Source organism: Sinohyriopsis cumingii, unplaced genomic scaffold, assembly GCF_028554795.1.
Source record: "Sinohyriopsis cumingii isolate HCF-2022 unplaced genomic scaffold, ASM2855479v2 utg002106l, whole genome shotgun sequence".
NCBI classification, from domain to species: Eukaryota; Metazoa; Mollusca; class Bivalvia; order Unionida; family Unionidae; genus Sinohyriopsis; species Sinohyriopsis cumingii.
The window spans coordinates 1,462,686-1,480,000 of NW_028316131.1; the positions used below are offsets into that span (position 1 = coordinate 1,462,686).

The following is a 17,315-nucleotide window of genomic DNA, read 5'->3' on the forward strand; positions in this document are numbered from 1 at the left end:
CTAAAATAGCTTAAAGATGGTCTTTAAAGTCCAAATTCAATATGGTAGCCAATCCCACTTATAAACAATTCAAGATTATAATTCTTTTCAGATATCCTAGAATTTAAATTATGTTAAATATTAGGAATACATGTATCCTTGAATATGATTGTCAAATCGTATTATACATTTTGCCTATCAACATATTAATGCTTTAAATATCCTCTAATATATCGTGAAATCATATTATCAAGTTCAGGTGCCCTCAAACTTCGTTGGTAAATCGTATTAAATGTCATAAAACTTCCAATGTTTTGGTTACAGCATACAAATATTTGATGTGCTTGGCTTGTATCATTAACTCCTCTAATACACTTCCGTATGCCTATATCTGTATCATACATTTTAAGAAATAGAGTAGTGAAAAGGAAATACATTAGCCAACAAAACATGATGTTAAAAAATGGTACATATCTTGTAGTTTATGGTGACTCCCATGCCGAATTTAAGAAAAACTCTTTTGAAATTTTTCATTATTGCCAGTAAGAAGCACTCAATTATGAACAGAAAAGCCTTGATCAGCCTTATTTCTCACCCCCTCTCCATTACAGTTAAAAATAAAAAATAAGTATAAAATATATTTACAATAGATACAAAATTAAATTAAACAAAAATGAAAGATAAAATAAAAATGACAGACTGGCATATCTATATATATATAACGAGAACATTAGAAGTAAATCATAAAATCGGCCAACCTACCTAAAGCACGTTCATGCAGAAGGTGCATAAGATAGGGTTTAAGGAAACATGAATTATTTCCCCTCTTATGTTACGTGTTTAGGCTCGAATAAGCAGTAACACCGGAAAGAGTGAAAGGAACAAGATTTCAAAAATAGGATAATTTATTTCCCTGTTAAAATATTTTAAAAATGAAAAAAAAATATTAGAAAAGAATCAAATCGAAAGATAATCCAAGAATAATCCAAGAATAATATTTTGAAGTCTAAATAATAAAATGTTCTATTAAATTCAAGTTCGAGTCCCGACGAAGAATCCAAGATGACAGTCGATGTCGTATACAGTAACGTGTACTATGTTGAAAAGTTTACAGTTCCTTGTAGAAAAACAATAATTAATCCTCCGGTCTTGGAAATCCAAATTAATTTTTTAAGTAATGTCTTTGTTTAAGAATTCTTTATGAGCACAAACAATTTACAGAGAAACGAATTAATCTTTTAGAATCTGAAAAATGAAAATGTAACTCAAAAACTTAAAACTGGTTACAGCAGAAGAAAACAACTTGACAAGTGATCATGTTTACATATAAAAATTACGTAGCCCCTGTATGTTCTTGATAAAACCCAATCATGTTGCTCAGACAAAATCCTGTTTATTTGACGCTCAGTCAAGGCCAGAAACAGTTTATTTTATTATTAGGCATTTATGGAAAGATTCAGGTCAAACTGAATTTTCTGGAAAATATCATATTCCGAGCTAACAAAATTACATTAAATTGACAGGTAAAGAAAAGAAAAAGATTGCAAAACCCACAAGCAATCAAATCAAAACAAGCACAAATTAAATCAAATTTAAATTATATCAAAAATACGTGACACCCAATCTTTAAGGCTTTAATAGACCCTATTGCATCATACCTCCCAAATGAGCAAGGAATTATGCATTTATAAAAGGGTTTAATTCTTTTGAACAAACTTATATAAAATGTTTGAACTGTATAGTTTTTTTAAGAATAAAAGATCACAATTGATTGTCGACAATTGTTGTGCCTTTCATTTGTCCTTGGATAATTTATTTCCTGCGTGCAGTTAGGAGAATTCATACTTTATTTTCCACCGTCTTTTTTCTTCACCCACCATGTGCGTTACAGTTTTTCACCTCACATCCACACTCATTACCTATATGGAATAGGACCGTCTGCACCGCTTACGTACACCACTGGCATGTGCCAATAATAAGTTGTCTTTCCTCTGTGGAGCCATTTGCTTTAATTTTTTCCAATCATTCGTATTAGCATTATAATGTTTCCAATTAATTTTAACGTGATGTTAATACATTGAAAATGATGTTACTGGAAAAAGCAGCAGAGGTTGGAGCAGGCATCTCAGTGTTTTATTTCGACGCTTGATTGGTATGGGGTACGGGTATTTTGAAGAAAGTGTCCGGTCGCGAAGATTCTTTTCCTGGATTTATGGTGACCATAATCAGTTGACAGGGATAATCATTTTCAGGAGGATCCGTCCTTTTGTCAGTAGGAGTATACAAAATAATTTTTAAGTTGGGCCCCTTCCGCTGCTTGAACAAGTGTAACATTATTGGATGATTATGTGCTAAACGTACTAGTGTTAATGTCAATCAATGGCACTTGTGACTAGTTTGTTATGGAGTCCGTGCGCTTAGAAGTCAGTTGTACCAGATGCTGATAAGCTTGGTTCAAACTGATTTTCCAGTAAAAATCAACGTGCACTGCAACAACGCACAGTTGTAATTGCAATCATCAGATTTGTTTCAAATTCAAATTTCAATCGGTAACATCATTGCCGAAAACGTACGTATATATTCCATTGTTAAATGTTGATAAGTGATTAACCATTATATCCTAACAGTTTATTTTTTTACCAGAATTGTCTTTGTGCAGACCAGTATTGATCTAGAAGCATCATAGGTTTTAGACAAACCCTGACTAAAGGGTCTGACAATGATCGGCTCAAGTAAATACATGTTACACCAGAACTTCCTCTTTCGAGAATGCTTTCTTAGTATTCTGCTTAAATCAGCTAATTCCTCCAAATAAAGGGTTTGACGTGGCGACAGTTGTATTCTGTTTAATGTGATACACTAATAGTATTGTCAGGTAATAAAGTAATTCCAATTACTTAGCATTGCATGGAATTTTATTTGTGCCTTTTGATTTTCAAGATATAGATGGGACGTAACATAGCACAACTACGTTTCTTTCAGGTGCCTGGATTATAACTGGAGGGACCTATGCTGGTGTTGTGAAAAATGTTGGAGAAGCAGTAAGAAAGAATCCAATGAACACTAGAAATCGGAAACCAGCTGTTGCCATTGGTATAGCACCATGGGGAGTCATTCAGAACAGAAGGGACCTGGAGCTCAAAGAGGTGATATTATGTGTGATATGATGTTGTTTATCCATGTAATTTTTAAAATAACTATTAAGTCTGTTCACTATGTTCTTTGTTGCATGTTTGTTAAAAAGTGGGAACTTTTACTGTACAAACTATCAAACGTAAATAGAAGATTTTTAAAAATATTTAGTGTCATTGGCACTATATAGCCAAATTCGTACTGATGTGATAATTAAGCCCTATAGATACACACATACTGCTCTGCCATAAACAAGCTGATACTCAGAATATAGTTAATTTAATTGACGAAGATATGGGTCTAAACGTCTCCACGCCTGCATTAATCCATTTACTTTTTCTTTATAGGAGAATATAAATTTGCTTTATTCAAATTTAAATGACTAAATCGATTCTACGTTTGTGAACCAATGCTGGCAGACTCTGGCATCAAGCCCTGTATAGGATGCCAGTCAATATCGGTTAGACCACGCGAATATAATGACACCTACACACAAATATAATAAATATATTATCCCTAATTTACAACTGCCCTAAATAGAGCTTGATCAAGGAATTACATCACTGACCTTGCAGATACTCAATCTAAGTATCTCATAATCCTAATTCCGCCATTCTAATTAATATGCAATGATATAAATGATATATTACAAAAATACCGTAAATCCGTTTTGTGTGCTTCAAAGTTCATTTTCAAATAAGCAATTAAAATGACTTTTCTGTGGAAACAACATAATTCTTTTCTTCTTTGTTAGATAATTAGTCAACCCTCACTTTCTCAACCATGCTAATGTCTGCATAACATAAAAATGATAAATTCAGAAGAAGAAAAAAATATCAGTTAAACAAATGGACGATTTTTTATAACTTGTGATACTTTATCTTGATATAGGGGACATCTGAGCCTGCGAAATACCATATCAACGGGAAGCCAAATTCAAATGAGTGCTTTCTGGACCCAAATCACAGTCACTATATTTTAGTGGATGATGGAATCCAGCACAAGATTGAAACTGAGAACGATAGTATCAGTGATTTCAGGGTTCGACTGGAACAGGCAATATCCAAAATGACAACAGACAAAAAACATGGTAATGCTCTTTCTTGATATTTAATAATTTCCTGCATCCAAGCAATGTCTGTCTGTAAAGAGTGATGACCAGATCTGCCATCACTTAATCACATACAAAACAAGTTCATTACTGAGAATGGTAAGCAGACAACGAAAACTTTAAAACGTCTGGGTTTCAGCTTTAGATTTTTTGTTGACCAATCACAAACAATGTTATTTTTGTAGTTCATTACAAAAATTGGCTGATTAGGGAAATTCACTCTCACAATCAAGTTAAAAGTTTTTCTTATATTCAGGTCTCATCTGACATCACATTATCTATACGTATGACAGTTAGATGCACTTTTTTCGCATGTACTGCTCATTATTTTTAATAATAATAATAATAATAATAATAATAATAATATTATTATTATTATTATTATTATCATTATTATTATTATTATTATTATCAGTGGTAAAAATGTAACGTAGAAAAAGAAGAATTTAGTATCTTCCGGTCTTAAAAGGTGCAGAAAGGTTCAACATATTCTGGAGATGGAAGTTAAAATAATTTCAAGGAAAAGATAATATTTTGGGACATATTTATTCAATTTCATCTCATACTTATATTGTCATGATAATGAAGAGATATGCATTCGTTCTAATGTACAAATTCAGTCCTAAACACTGAAGTATAATTTCAAAACTTAGTTTAAAGATTCCGATCTTATGCAATGAGCCAGGCTGAATGTAAATGTTTGGTAATGTAGGCAACATCTATAGTTTAAAATTATTTGTGTCATGTTTTATCAAAATATAAAAATAAATTCACACATAGAGTTTGTTTGTTTAAGAATTGCTGTATTTCAAAGTCTTGGTTTCTAAAATGTTTAGACCATCATCATTCCTCTTTGTTCAGACTGGTACTTCGGGTCTTCACGGCTGCTCTCTATCTAGGGCTATCTGTTATTCCACCTTCTTTCAAATGGGGATGGTCTTAAATTTGGTACAGAGTGTTCTACACAAGTCATGGCTGATCATTCCCTTCTGCGTTTGCCTTCAGGGTTCCAGTCCAGGGCATGGCGTGCTATGTCCGGCTGGACTCTCGATAGGGTATGTCCAGTCCATCTCCTGTTGCGTTCCTTTAAGTTGGATATTTATGTATATAATGTCATTTGCCATAATTCCTGGTTCCTGATTCAATGTGGCCATCTGATGTACAGGATCTGTTGGAGACAAGTAGTGACGAAAATCTGTAGCTGGTGTTTCAAGTTTGTTTGTCTCCCGGTCTCTGCCATATGAACCAGCGCAGATGAAGTCACTGGAGTTGAAGTTTTGTTTCTCCAGTGGCCCGAGAGTGCTTGCCTTTGGAACCCTCATCTGTCCTCCTGACTTGTTAACAATGATGCCAAAGTATTGGAACTTAGCGACATTCTCAATAGCATTTCGTATGGTCGGCAGGTATCTCTAGGCTGTTAGTTTGGGTTCGAGAAAATAAGCTCCTTAGCTGCATGTGCTGGAGTGTGTGCCATCAGACTAATATCATCTGCAAAGACAAGTCTTCCAGTATATGGATCAGGGTTTACTGTATTCGTTGTGGTCTATTCGCACCTTTATCACCCAGTGTATCATTAGTGAGAAGATACATGGTGATAAAAGCATCATTGCTTGCATACACTAAATATAGTATAGGCATTGAAGGTGGTCCCAATTATAGGCTAGATTACAACATTAAGAGAATCTATAAGGTCCTCCTGAGTTGTGCATTATATATCGTTACTATAATATGAGTTATTTAACAAATATTTGTTTCACTTATATAATTATCTACTGCTTCTGTGTATTTCTTATCAGCAACTCACCATGCCCAATTTGAGTATTTCTCCTAAAATATAAAGATGTCATGATGCCTTTATAAATAGCATATCACAGATAAAATAAATCTACACCATCGAGTTGAGCTGTATATACTCCCTTCGCTAAATTATGTATTCTTATATTCCAGCATTTTAAAAATCTTGCAGTGCCAATAGATGTACATCCTCACACTCTCAAAAGTTTCCGATATCATATTGTTGGAGAACACAATTGTGACGTTCTTGGATTACTTTTTGGTTTAACGGTTATTCTATCTAGCAAACGTTCCGATCCAGAGGAACGTCTCAGGACCTTGTAATTTCAGCAGCGTGACGTTTAGTCTGAGGCAACTACATGAAAAGGACAAAGATTGATGTAAAGTAACGTGTTCGTGGCATATCATATATGAAATTAAAGTATGCCCTGTAAGCATGCTGTGTTGAATGTAAAATCTGTGTTTCTTATACCATTCATTGCAGATGTCCTACCAGTCCTTGTATTAATAATGGTTCTAGGAGGACGAAGTCGTACATTGACGACAGTTAATAATGCTCTGAAGGACAATACACCGGTTGTCATTATAAAGGTAACAGAAAACTGAATTGTATATAAATTATAACATTTAATACTGCAGTTACACTAGAACAAGATGAATCAAATGTGTATCACCTAGACCGGGATCGTCTGCATAGAAGATATTCTTTTTACTGTAAATTTCAAACAAACATAGTATAATGTTGTTCAGTTAGAGCAATGGTCAACCTAGGTCTACATTAATTGCATTCGTATGCAAATCATGTATCGTTATATCTGATGTGCGTGTTTAGTAGGCTTTTTTGATTGAAAACTAAACCTATGATGTTTACTACAATAAGGACTGGTTGTTAAATCTTTGAAAATATTTGTATTGTGATGATGTTTCTAGTCCGATTTCTTGTTTGCAATATAAACAAGCGAAAGTGTTATAGCCAAACCGTCCAATACAATCGTACTTTTATAAACAATATTCTTAATATGACACTTTAAAACATATAGCATATAACATGTTCATGTGTTTACCGTGTAAACAGTAAACAGTTGTGATTGCCATATCATCATGGTATATGCTCTTGAAACATTAATATTCCTTTGCTGTTTAATACAATTAATTGCCATTGATATGATTTGAAAGTTAAACGCAGTACGCGATAAATAATCATCCACTTATTGACAGTAGCTTGAGCTATTTTGTGTTACTGGTACCTTCAACATTGCTGTAGTTAGCAGGCATATATAAAGTTTACAAAGTAGAACAACCCAATTCATTAGAAATTATACAAACCAAAATTTCCTATTAAGAAAGCACGGGAACGCTGTTAAATATTATTGAATTGTTTGTGATCAGCAAATGTTTGAATTTCCTCTACACATGTAATTCAATAATAAGCTAAGCAGAATGATCTTGGTAGATAAAATTTTAATGCTAGGAGCAGTATGAACTAGTGATCCCTTTTTGCAATGAGAGTGTTAGATATCACATATAATACACAAACAGGAATTGCAAGAGCTGACAAAATAAACAATTTGGCGAATGCATATTTTACACCGACTCACAGCAATGCAGGTGTGAAAAGATCATTTTCAATGCTGAAAACAATTCAAAAAGATCTGTAATTAGTATGAATAAGTAGATCACCCAGTTAGTGGTGAGAAAAAGTTTAGAGTTAATGAAACTGTCCAGTCGTTTTGTATAGGCTTGCATGACCTAATAACTTATTCTCAATTGTACAACATTGCTTATGTACAAACAGTGCTATAGATTGACACCCACAATAATCCAAACGGTTCAAAGACATGCAAAGTTTTGGGAAGTTTGTTTTTGATTGGGAAGTTTGCTTTTGATTGGGAAGTTATGCCACAAGTATAGGTAACACTTAAGGTGCAGACGACTAATGCAAACATACTTAAAAGTTGACTGATAATAATAGAATATTAGTTTTAAATATAGAATTGCTTTTCACATATGTGGTCCTTTGTCCAATCCCATATGAACGATTCAAGGTGGACATTGATATTCTCAATTTTCTCCCATTTTCTTAAATATCACACTAACATTAAAGTGCATTACATATTAATACATATTAATTTGTTGCAACCTTTTTAAGTTTGTAAATTACGAATCATACAATCCAAGGTAACCTTGACTATCACCAGGATAGGCATTTACATTGAAACCAAATTTGTTGTTGACAAATGTAACACTTTAATCGGGGCAACGTTTTGATTGATATTTAACATTGCATACAATTAAAATGAAAAATGAATTTTGTTATAAATTGAATTTATACATATTACATAATGCAAGTTATTGCAGTGTTTGCCATTAAGGCAGCATGCCTTCTAATAAGCAGACAATCTAATCACAACAGGTGAAAATACTTTACATATCAGTACACATGTTGCCATTACAAAACTAGCTACTATAAGGAATTATGATTTTTAATTTAATGGAAGGGGTCTGGAACTTTTTATTTACGATTAAAAATTATAGTGATTTTTGTAAATTTCTCCTAATTTAGGAACCATTAAAAGTCAATTCTTTAGTAACTGTTGTAGTTGTAGTTAAACACGGCAGCATAACTGGTGCAGGAAGAACCTGGCAAAAAAAACGGAAACAACCACCGACCCACTAGAAGCTACTGGCAAGCTTTCTCACATACCCACATTGGCCGAATCTATGACTCAAACCCACGCACACAGGTGAGATGGCAATGATCGGTAACGGTGAGCGCTTTAGACACTCGACCTATCCGGGCCTCTCTTTAGTAACAGAACTAATGAGTGAATGCTATAAACCATGTACAAAGCGATAGAATTATGCAGTAAATATGCTTACTGCCAAGTCATCTTAAGCATCTAATGTGGCTTCATGATGTTATACCACATGTGACAGTAGTCAACAATTCCAACATATCAGATATAACAAAATATTGAATCTTATCAATCATTTTCCATTTTTATCTAAAGTATTATGTAAAACATTTATAAGAAATATGGAACATAATTTATATCATGATTTGGGTCCTTTGCTGATTGTTTTATTCAGAGTTGACTGTTTTCTAAAAGTATGAGAATGGTTTACATAACAACACACAAAAAGCATGTAGAATGTGTGAATGGTCTTTCTTCCTTGAACATGGATACATTAACACCAAGAGTTTGAACTAATATTCCCATAATGAAATATAAATGAAAACAAAAGTTTGAGTATACACAGAATATTCCGAAAATGCATAACATATACGTAGTTTATCGGTTTCACAAAAATGATTGAATTTTGTTTCTTACATGTGTTAAGTCATGAAAGTAAGCTGGAAATATTTTCGTATTAGGTGAACACTGAAAATTCAAGACCACAAAGGAGAATGAAAAATTGTGTTCCTCAATCATCGGAGGAAAATATGCATCTTTAAATTTTGTTTATTGCAGGGATCTGGAGGAGCAGCAGACATACTAGCTTATGCTTTCAAACACCTGGCAAAGGTTGAGGATTACGACAAAGATAATGAGGGACAAGCGAACATGAGGTTTATGAATGCAAATTCTCATTGAAGATGAATAATTACATTCTGTGCCGTAAATTGTTTGTTGGTATATGATGGCTCATCAAATTCTGAAAGGTTATATCACGCCTTGGGAAGTGTAGTAAAACCAAGTTTAGGCCAGCACAATTGTGGTTCTGAGTCTGATACGCTAACCACGGAATTAAGGCAGATTCGATTAAAATCTGGATATTAATCGCAAATGAAACACAACGTGTATATTGGTAATACATGTGCAAATTATTAGGTATTTGGAATGCAAAATAAATGTTTGCGAATGTATGTAAAATAAAAACGAAAATTATGCATTCAGGTTTAAAGGCCAGCTATATATTCTAAACACGTTGTCGTTACCTTGTGAACTTATCACTAAGAACAAAGCTGTATAAAACGTAATGATATCACTGGACAACAAATTTTTACAAAAGTCATGTTACTGAAATAAAATTAGTCAATTCTTATCAATTTTTATGTGCTGAACACGAATATGACAGTCAAATTGCAAAATTGGCTCTAGTTTTTTTGTAATCTGCAAGAAATTAATGTTTACATAACGAAATGCATTCCAATAGTAAAAGGTCAACTGTAATAGCCTACCTATAAAAAATCAAGTCATTGACTACATCTTAGATTTCTTCGCCTGTCTCTTGTACAGCTGTTCGGGAGCATCTCTGAGGAGTGTCCAGCAGTAGTCAGCCAGCATTGTAGTGGACCATTTTCCCTGGTATCTTTGTTCCATTGTTGCGATATCTTGATGAAAACGTTCGCCGTGTTCATCACTAACAATACCACAGTTGCTAGGAAAGAAATCCAAATGGGAATGAAGGAAGTGAATCTTTAGAGACATATTGCAGCCAAGTTTCTTATACTTCATCAACATGTCTTCTACTAGTTCCTTATAGTTTTCTGCCCTAACATTTCCGAGGAAGTTTGTAGAAACTAGGCGAAAAGCATTCCATGCTTGTTTCGCGTCACCTTCCAGCAAGTTGTTGAACCGGTCATCTTTGAAAAGCTCTCGAATCTGAGGACCCACAAAAACTCCCTCTTTAATCTTTGCTTCGCTGAGTCGAGGGAATTTTTCATGCAGGTATCGGAATGCTGGCAAAGTCCGGTCAATGGCTTTCACGAAGTTCTTCATCAAACCTAGTTTGATGTGAAGGGGTGGTAGCAAGATTTTCTGAGCCTCAACCAGAGCTGGGTGTTGGATATTCTTCTCTCCAATGGCTACATTCTGCCTGTGAGTCCATTCCTTCCTCATGTAGTGCATTTCCCTTGCTCGGCTATCCCACTCGCATAAGAAACACATGTATTTTGTATATCCTTGCTGCAGTCCCATTAAAAGGGCAACTACCTTCAAATCACCACAGAGGTGCCAGCTGTACTTGTTATACTCAATGGAATTCAGTAGCTGCCTTAAGTTATCGTATGTCTCTTTCATGTGGACAGCATACGCTACTGGAATAGATGGAAGAATGTTTCCATTGTGCAAAAGCACAGCCTTGAGACTCAGTTTCGAAGAGTCCACAAATAGTCTCCATTCTTGTGGGTCATGAGTGATTTTTAAAGCATTCATGAGGCCCTCAATATCGGAACAGAATATCAGATTACTTTCCTTTCTGAAGAAAGGCTCCAATTGCTGGTGGCGCTTTCGATATGCAGTAATTGTGACATCTTCTTCTAGAAGATTCCATTGTTGGAGTCTTGATCCTAGCAATTCTGCCTTGTTCTTTGATAAGTCCAAATCACGAATCAGGTCATTTAGTTCTTCCTGTGTTATTCTGTGTGGGGTTGATGATGCACCACAGTGAAAATCTGGATCACTGCATGCTGATGGACCAGGAGAAGAACAGGTCGACTCACCTTTGTCTTCGTCAGATGAATCAAGAGAATATTCTGCTGGAGGTTCTGGAATAGGAAGTCCCTCACCATGTGGAACTGGTCTCAATGCAGACGGAATGTTTGGGTAGACTATTCTCGACTTCTTTCGCTTCGTTATTCCGCCGGAAAGAGGAGGAACCAAGCAGAAGTAACAGTCATTTAGGTGGTTGCTTGGCTCTCTCCACACCATTGGGACTGCAAACGGCATTGATGACCTTTTGCAATTCAACCACTGTGAAAGCTGTGTTGTACATGTAGCACAGCATATATGCGGAGCCCAAGGCTTGTCTTGGTCACCAACCTTGCATCCGAAGTAAAGATGATATGCCTTCTTCACTTGAGAATTGATACTTTTCTTCTGGTTGGCAAATGTCACTTCCCCACAAATATAGCAAAAATTGTCCGCGGTATTAACACACTTTCGAGGCATTACTGTTCTTTATTGTACGTAAATGGATAAAATAATAAGTTTTATGTAACAGTAGCTTGAACTGTCTCGCACAACGTCTAAAATATTTTAAATGCTGAACCTATCTGATTGGGCTTTATATAGTACACTGCTTACGTCAGCTTCAGCAGCCGCCTGGCATTAGTATAATAGGCCTACACATGTATAGTACACTGCTGACGTCAACTTACTTCAGCAGCCGCATGGCATTAGTATTGCATTGCATCAGAAAATGATGCAATCAACTGTGGATGATGTGAGCATGATGGTATTATGCAATGTTACATCATTATTCCGGATGTTGCTGCAGTCCTACTGGAGAAATTTACACAGTGAAACATAGAAAATGAGGTATATGAATATCTTCAAAACGAGAGCCAATACAAATTTTTCACGGTTATATTCGTGTTCGGCACACCAAAATACTACAGATTAGGGCCTTTTCAAGTCAGTAATGATTTCACTGTTGACCAGTGTATTCTTATTTTGATGCAAGCTGTTTGACGAAAAATATAAATGTAAGAAGTAAGGCATTACGTCATCACCCATTATATGCAGCATTTGTATAAAAATTATTTTAAGCAAATCAAAAAAATGTCTTGTTGAATAGATTCAGCATAAAAGTTCTGATATATGATAGATTTAATAATTTAGCAGACAAAATTTCATATATGGTATTTTAGCTAAGTTATTTCTGTAAGTGGATTGATAGGTAGAGTTTATTTGTCGGTCCATCACTCGTTTTGAAGCGACCATTGTAGAAAAGGAAAAGGAGCCAGTCAGTATATAATAATATTGAAAAAATGGTAACGGAAACATGGTATGCAGCATGTTTGTGACAAACTATGTGTTTAATGATACAGTTGATGATCAATATAAACTTTGGGTCGATAAATACATTGTACAACATATTTATATTAACAATTTAACACTTATTGTTTAATTAGTTGTTAATATTTTTTTCTAGAAAATGGTTGAAACGCTGAACTATGGCTCAGTGAGTATCTCTTTAGTAATGGTTTAATAGATAATACATTTGTTTCAACAGAACCGAAAAGCATATGACAGAAAGCCTGGAATGTAAGATCAAGGATAAAATGAAGAAGGAAAAGATAGATTGTAATATCGATGTAATCAAGGAATGCCTTGCCAAGTCCGATCTTATTCATATATTTAAAGTGGGCAGAGATAACCATGGCATTGATGCTGTCATGCTTAATGCATTGATGAAAGGTAAATGATTCTTGCAGTGAAATATAAATGTTTTGATTGCCTTACTAGATAATTATATTATGATATCGTATTTACAGTGACAAAAGTAGCCGTTCCAATTTTGCTTGTTCTAATATTAGTTTAAACTCATCACCACACTAACTAAATTAATTTAGAAATTTCCATTAGATTTCTACAGCTTTAATGAAACCAAATGAATGCGATATACGTATACCTATTCCAATACAGTAATGCATATGTTAAGCATAGACTTGAACACAAGATATACAAACGTTAAAAAATATAATTGATTTTCTCGGAGTCTGCTGTAACAGTAACATCCAACAATAACTGATTGTTACAGATAGCTTAGTATTATATGTTGTAGATAGGTAAAACATCTCAGCTAGTCATGTGAGATAGGTAGACTAGCATGATAATTGTTCATAAAATACTTTTGTATATTTTTTATAGTTAGACTAATTTTGGATTTGTTACTTGAATTAGCTTTGCAGTTACCTTGATATTACCCTTTTAAGTTTTCTCCAGAACAGGATTATGATGATGATTATACCTAATTTACGGCACTAAACATTTAACCATCTATATGATTATGAATGAGGTTTTCACACGAATGTGATGTTGCAGTAGCTGTTGAGAAATAAAATAAATATAAGAGTCGATTTTTGATCATACATACAGTGTGGTCATAATCGAGTCGAATGTATTAGTGAAAAATAGATTCTGCATAGATTTGCTGATGCAAACTATGGAATGCGAGGAGAGTGTCACTTACATATACAGGATTTCTTATTAACCCCATGGATTCTTTGTAAGTTTTTTAAAAACATTTGATATTGCTAATTCGCAGTCATGATGTGACACATTATGTGCAGATGGCTGCAATACTAGATTATATTTGGTAAAACTACTTATATTCATTGTGATAGTAAACAAATATATATTCATTATAAACATATAACGTAAATTGCAGCCTCTGTACTATACCCGTTAGTCCCGTTTTTATTCATGGAAGTCCTAAACGTTTATATCCATACGGGTAGGATAAGAGAATATGAATGTATGCTATAATAATAATAATACGATTTATTATTGAAATGGGATCTATGACCATATCTACCGTATACATGAATAAGCGATACTGATGAGTGGTGGAAAGTGGGCGTTTGACCCTTTTGACCCCTCAAAATATTTTGAAGGGATTTATGCAGGTCTATCTTCACATAATTAATTTACCAATCGACTAGAGTATAAAGAATACAACGTAGGAACTGAGATAGCTTTATTGTTTGGATGCATTATATAGATTTCCCAAAGAGGCTCAAAATACTCTGTATGCATTCTCATAGATATTATATAAGCACATTGATCAGACGAATAATTTGGAGGTGATCTAAGAAATGGAACGAGATAAACTAGGGCAGATTTACTAGCAAAACACGATTATAAATATAGTGATGTGAAAAGTAAAGTCGCAAGAGAAAAGTAATAATTCGCCCACTGAATCTAAAGTTTTTTGATAATTTTAGTGAAACATATTCCAGCTGTAATAAAGATGATATCGAAGAACAAATCAAATAAACAAATGCTTTTGTGTATTAGTATGGAAATCAAATCCTATCATGCCAGACGACTGTATTTGCGTTGCAAAGTAATATATTACGATGCAGAAGTGATGCGGCGTAAGTACTTGATAAAATCAGTAACGGCAGTTGTCGAAGATAAATATCTGAAAAGCAAAGATACATTTTGCAAGACGTTTGACATTATTAGATACGTTCAGAATTCTGTCAAAATTCATGCTGGTGCTGTACTCAGTGATGGACCATTTGAGATTATCGATGCAGACTTTTTCATGAAAGATATTATATTTAGCGCGCGCAAAGCAATTTCGCTATCACTATCCTGAAATAGCCGTAATTAATTATTTGACAAGGGCTGATCAACAACTTAGTATTAATTGTGCTGACATCAGATTCCATTGGTTTTTGTATAAAGTAGCACCGGAGTATTATAACAAGATAACACAACACAGCAGTGTTTACGCACAATTAGATAAGCACTATCGCCTTTATATAAAAATATCCACTATGAATAATAAATGCAAAGCTTCCTATGTTGAAATATGCTAACTTTGTGCAGAACATGGCATTACGAGCACAGTGAAACAAATACGGTGGTCTTACGTAATGGACCAGGTACATGACATGTCTTACATATGGTATCGGGGTCAAGTCATATAATCAGTTTTGCCGACTATGTCGATTTGTTCGTGAATACCATTTGACGCGAGAAAATAAACCGATACCTGTCATTGCACAGACATATACAAAAGACAATAAAACAGAAATAATTGAAATCATAGGTACTACTGAAGCGATTAAAGTTTTTAAAATAAGTCATTGATCCACTTCTTAATTAGAGGCGCTTTCTTCCTTATATAAGCATGCGTACCGAGCCTGAGCTCAAACAGATCGCACATCAACACGAACTATACATACCATGTTGTATAATAAAGGCTGACATATTTAAATTATTGAGACCCACTTGGTCCACCATCGCCACCACCGGTTGCCACTGCAACATCAACGATTACTAATAAAACAACAGCACAACAACTCGAACAATTTGCGATTGATAATAATATCTGAATACCAAGAGGTGCAAGAAAAGTTGACAGCCTTGCGTCATGAATTAAACAGTCTCAGTAGTTTTACATCTGCTATTGCTACTGAAGCAGCCAAGTATTTTCGTGCAAATCACAGCAAACATAAATACCTGAAAACAAATTTCAAAAGGGCAAGGGCAAATAGAGAATCACGTGGCAATTATGCAACCCACATACAAACCAGGCAGATACACCCAACAAATGTTAATTCATACGATTGCTGGAATCGTATCAGTATTACAAAACTTCGGACAGTCTAGTGTTTAAGCAGACATTGTTCTTAGCGCCTATTTGGTTATGCCACTTGACATGGAAGGATTCAGAACTAGAAAATCCTCGATTCATAGTGGTGCCGTCGTAATTTTGAACAGTATAAATATCAGCGCCATCAACGATAAAATTGGTGAAGAAAATAGAAAAAAATTCTCGAAACGTTGCAGAAACTCAAGAATGCAGGATCAGGATGGACTCCTGAAAGATAATAAAGGCTGAAGTACAACTCGAAAATACTGGCAGCTCCTGGGTAAAGTCAATTTTACTAAAGTCACACTGAACAAATTTAAAACACTTAACCCAGATATCTCAGTTAATGTGTTCACTTACAACACAAGCTTTTAACCGTTTGCATTATCCCCACATCGGCAGCATGGACGAATCTAGACTGATTTGTTATTAGAAAGTGAAATGATCGAATCAGATTCGGTATCTCACTAGATATGGATAAAGAATCTTGCTCGGCTGCTTAACCAAGACAGTATGCATCACGGTAAGACATATCCATGCAGTTGTGGCATGCAGAGGTGGCATGTGTGTATTTCGCACCCATCAACTGCTCACCAGCCATGAGCAGTGGAATCAGAGGGTATATGTTGGGATGCATTATTGTCAATAAGCGAGCTCAAGCAGGAATTGCTCGCCGATATTGACCAACATTTGTCCATCGGGCGTTCACTTTGTGGCAAAATAGCAATGATAGGTCACATTTGCACTCGTGCCAACAATCCAAACATCGGCGTGTATGACGCCGCTCTCTTTATCAGTATCACCTTGGATATTGCGAAAATAACCTCTATGAATTTGCGATGATGCAATCGCTGCCAGTTTGGTAGATTTCAGTGGATTGATCCTGCGCAAGTGGATATAGAAAAGCATGTGCACGATTACAGCATTAACATCTACCACCGATCCTTCTTTGATGTTCATAACGAATACCCCAAACATTTACACAATGTGCACAAGGATTATCCGCTGACACCAGAACCACATGGTTGTCCCAGTATCAATGCTATATCGTTGATGAATATGGATCAAATACACTGAATGCACCAAACAAACTAGTACCAAGTCTATGGACCAAACACAATTATGAACTGCAGGTACGAATCATACAGCTTTATCTGCGACTGGTTGTGAGTATGACCAAGGTCCATCGAGTACTCGTATTTCGCCAGCAGCCTAGGATGGCTTCGTATATTCAGATGAATAC

General features: G+C 34.9%; 1 protein-coding gene across 1 annotated transcript in view; it reads left to right on the plus strand.

Moving 5' to 3' along the window:
* Window positions 1-17,315, plus strand: part of LOC149771149 (transient receptor potential cation channel subfamily M member-like 2) — a 49,585-nt gene that overhangs the window by 24,537 nt on the left and 7,733 nt on the right. Inside the window, exons 5-9 of the mRNA XM_089948823.1 lie at window positions 2,962-3,125; window positions 4,003-4,201; window positions 6,501-6,607; window positions 9,490-9,587; window positions 12,977-13,161. Of these exons, the coding sequence (XP_089804949.1) occupies window positions 2,962-3,125; window positions 4,003-4,201; window positions 6,501-6,607; window positions 9,490-9,587; window positions 12,977-13,161 (753 nt within the window). The remainder of the gene's footprint in view (window positions 1-2,961; window positions 3,126-4,002; window positions 4,202-6,500; window positions 6,608-9,489; window positions 9,588-12,976; window positions 13,162-17,315) is intronic.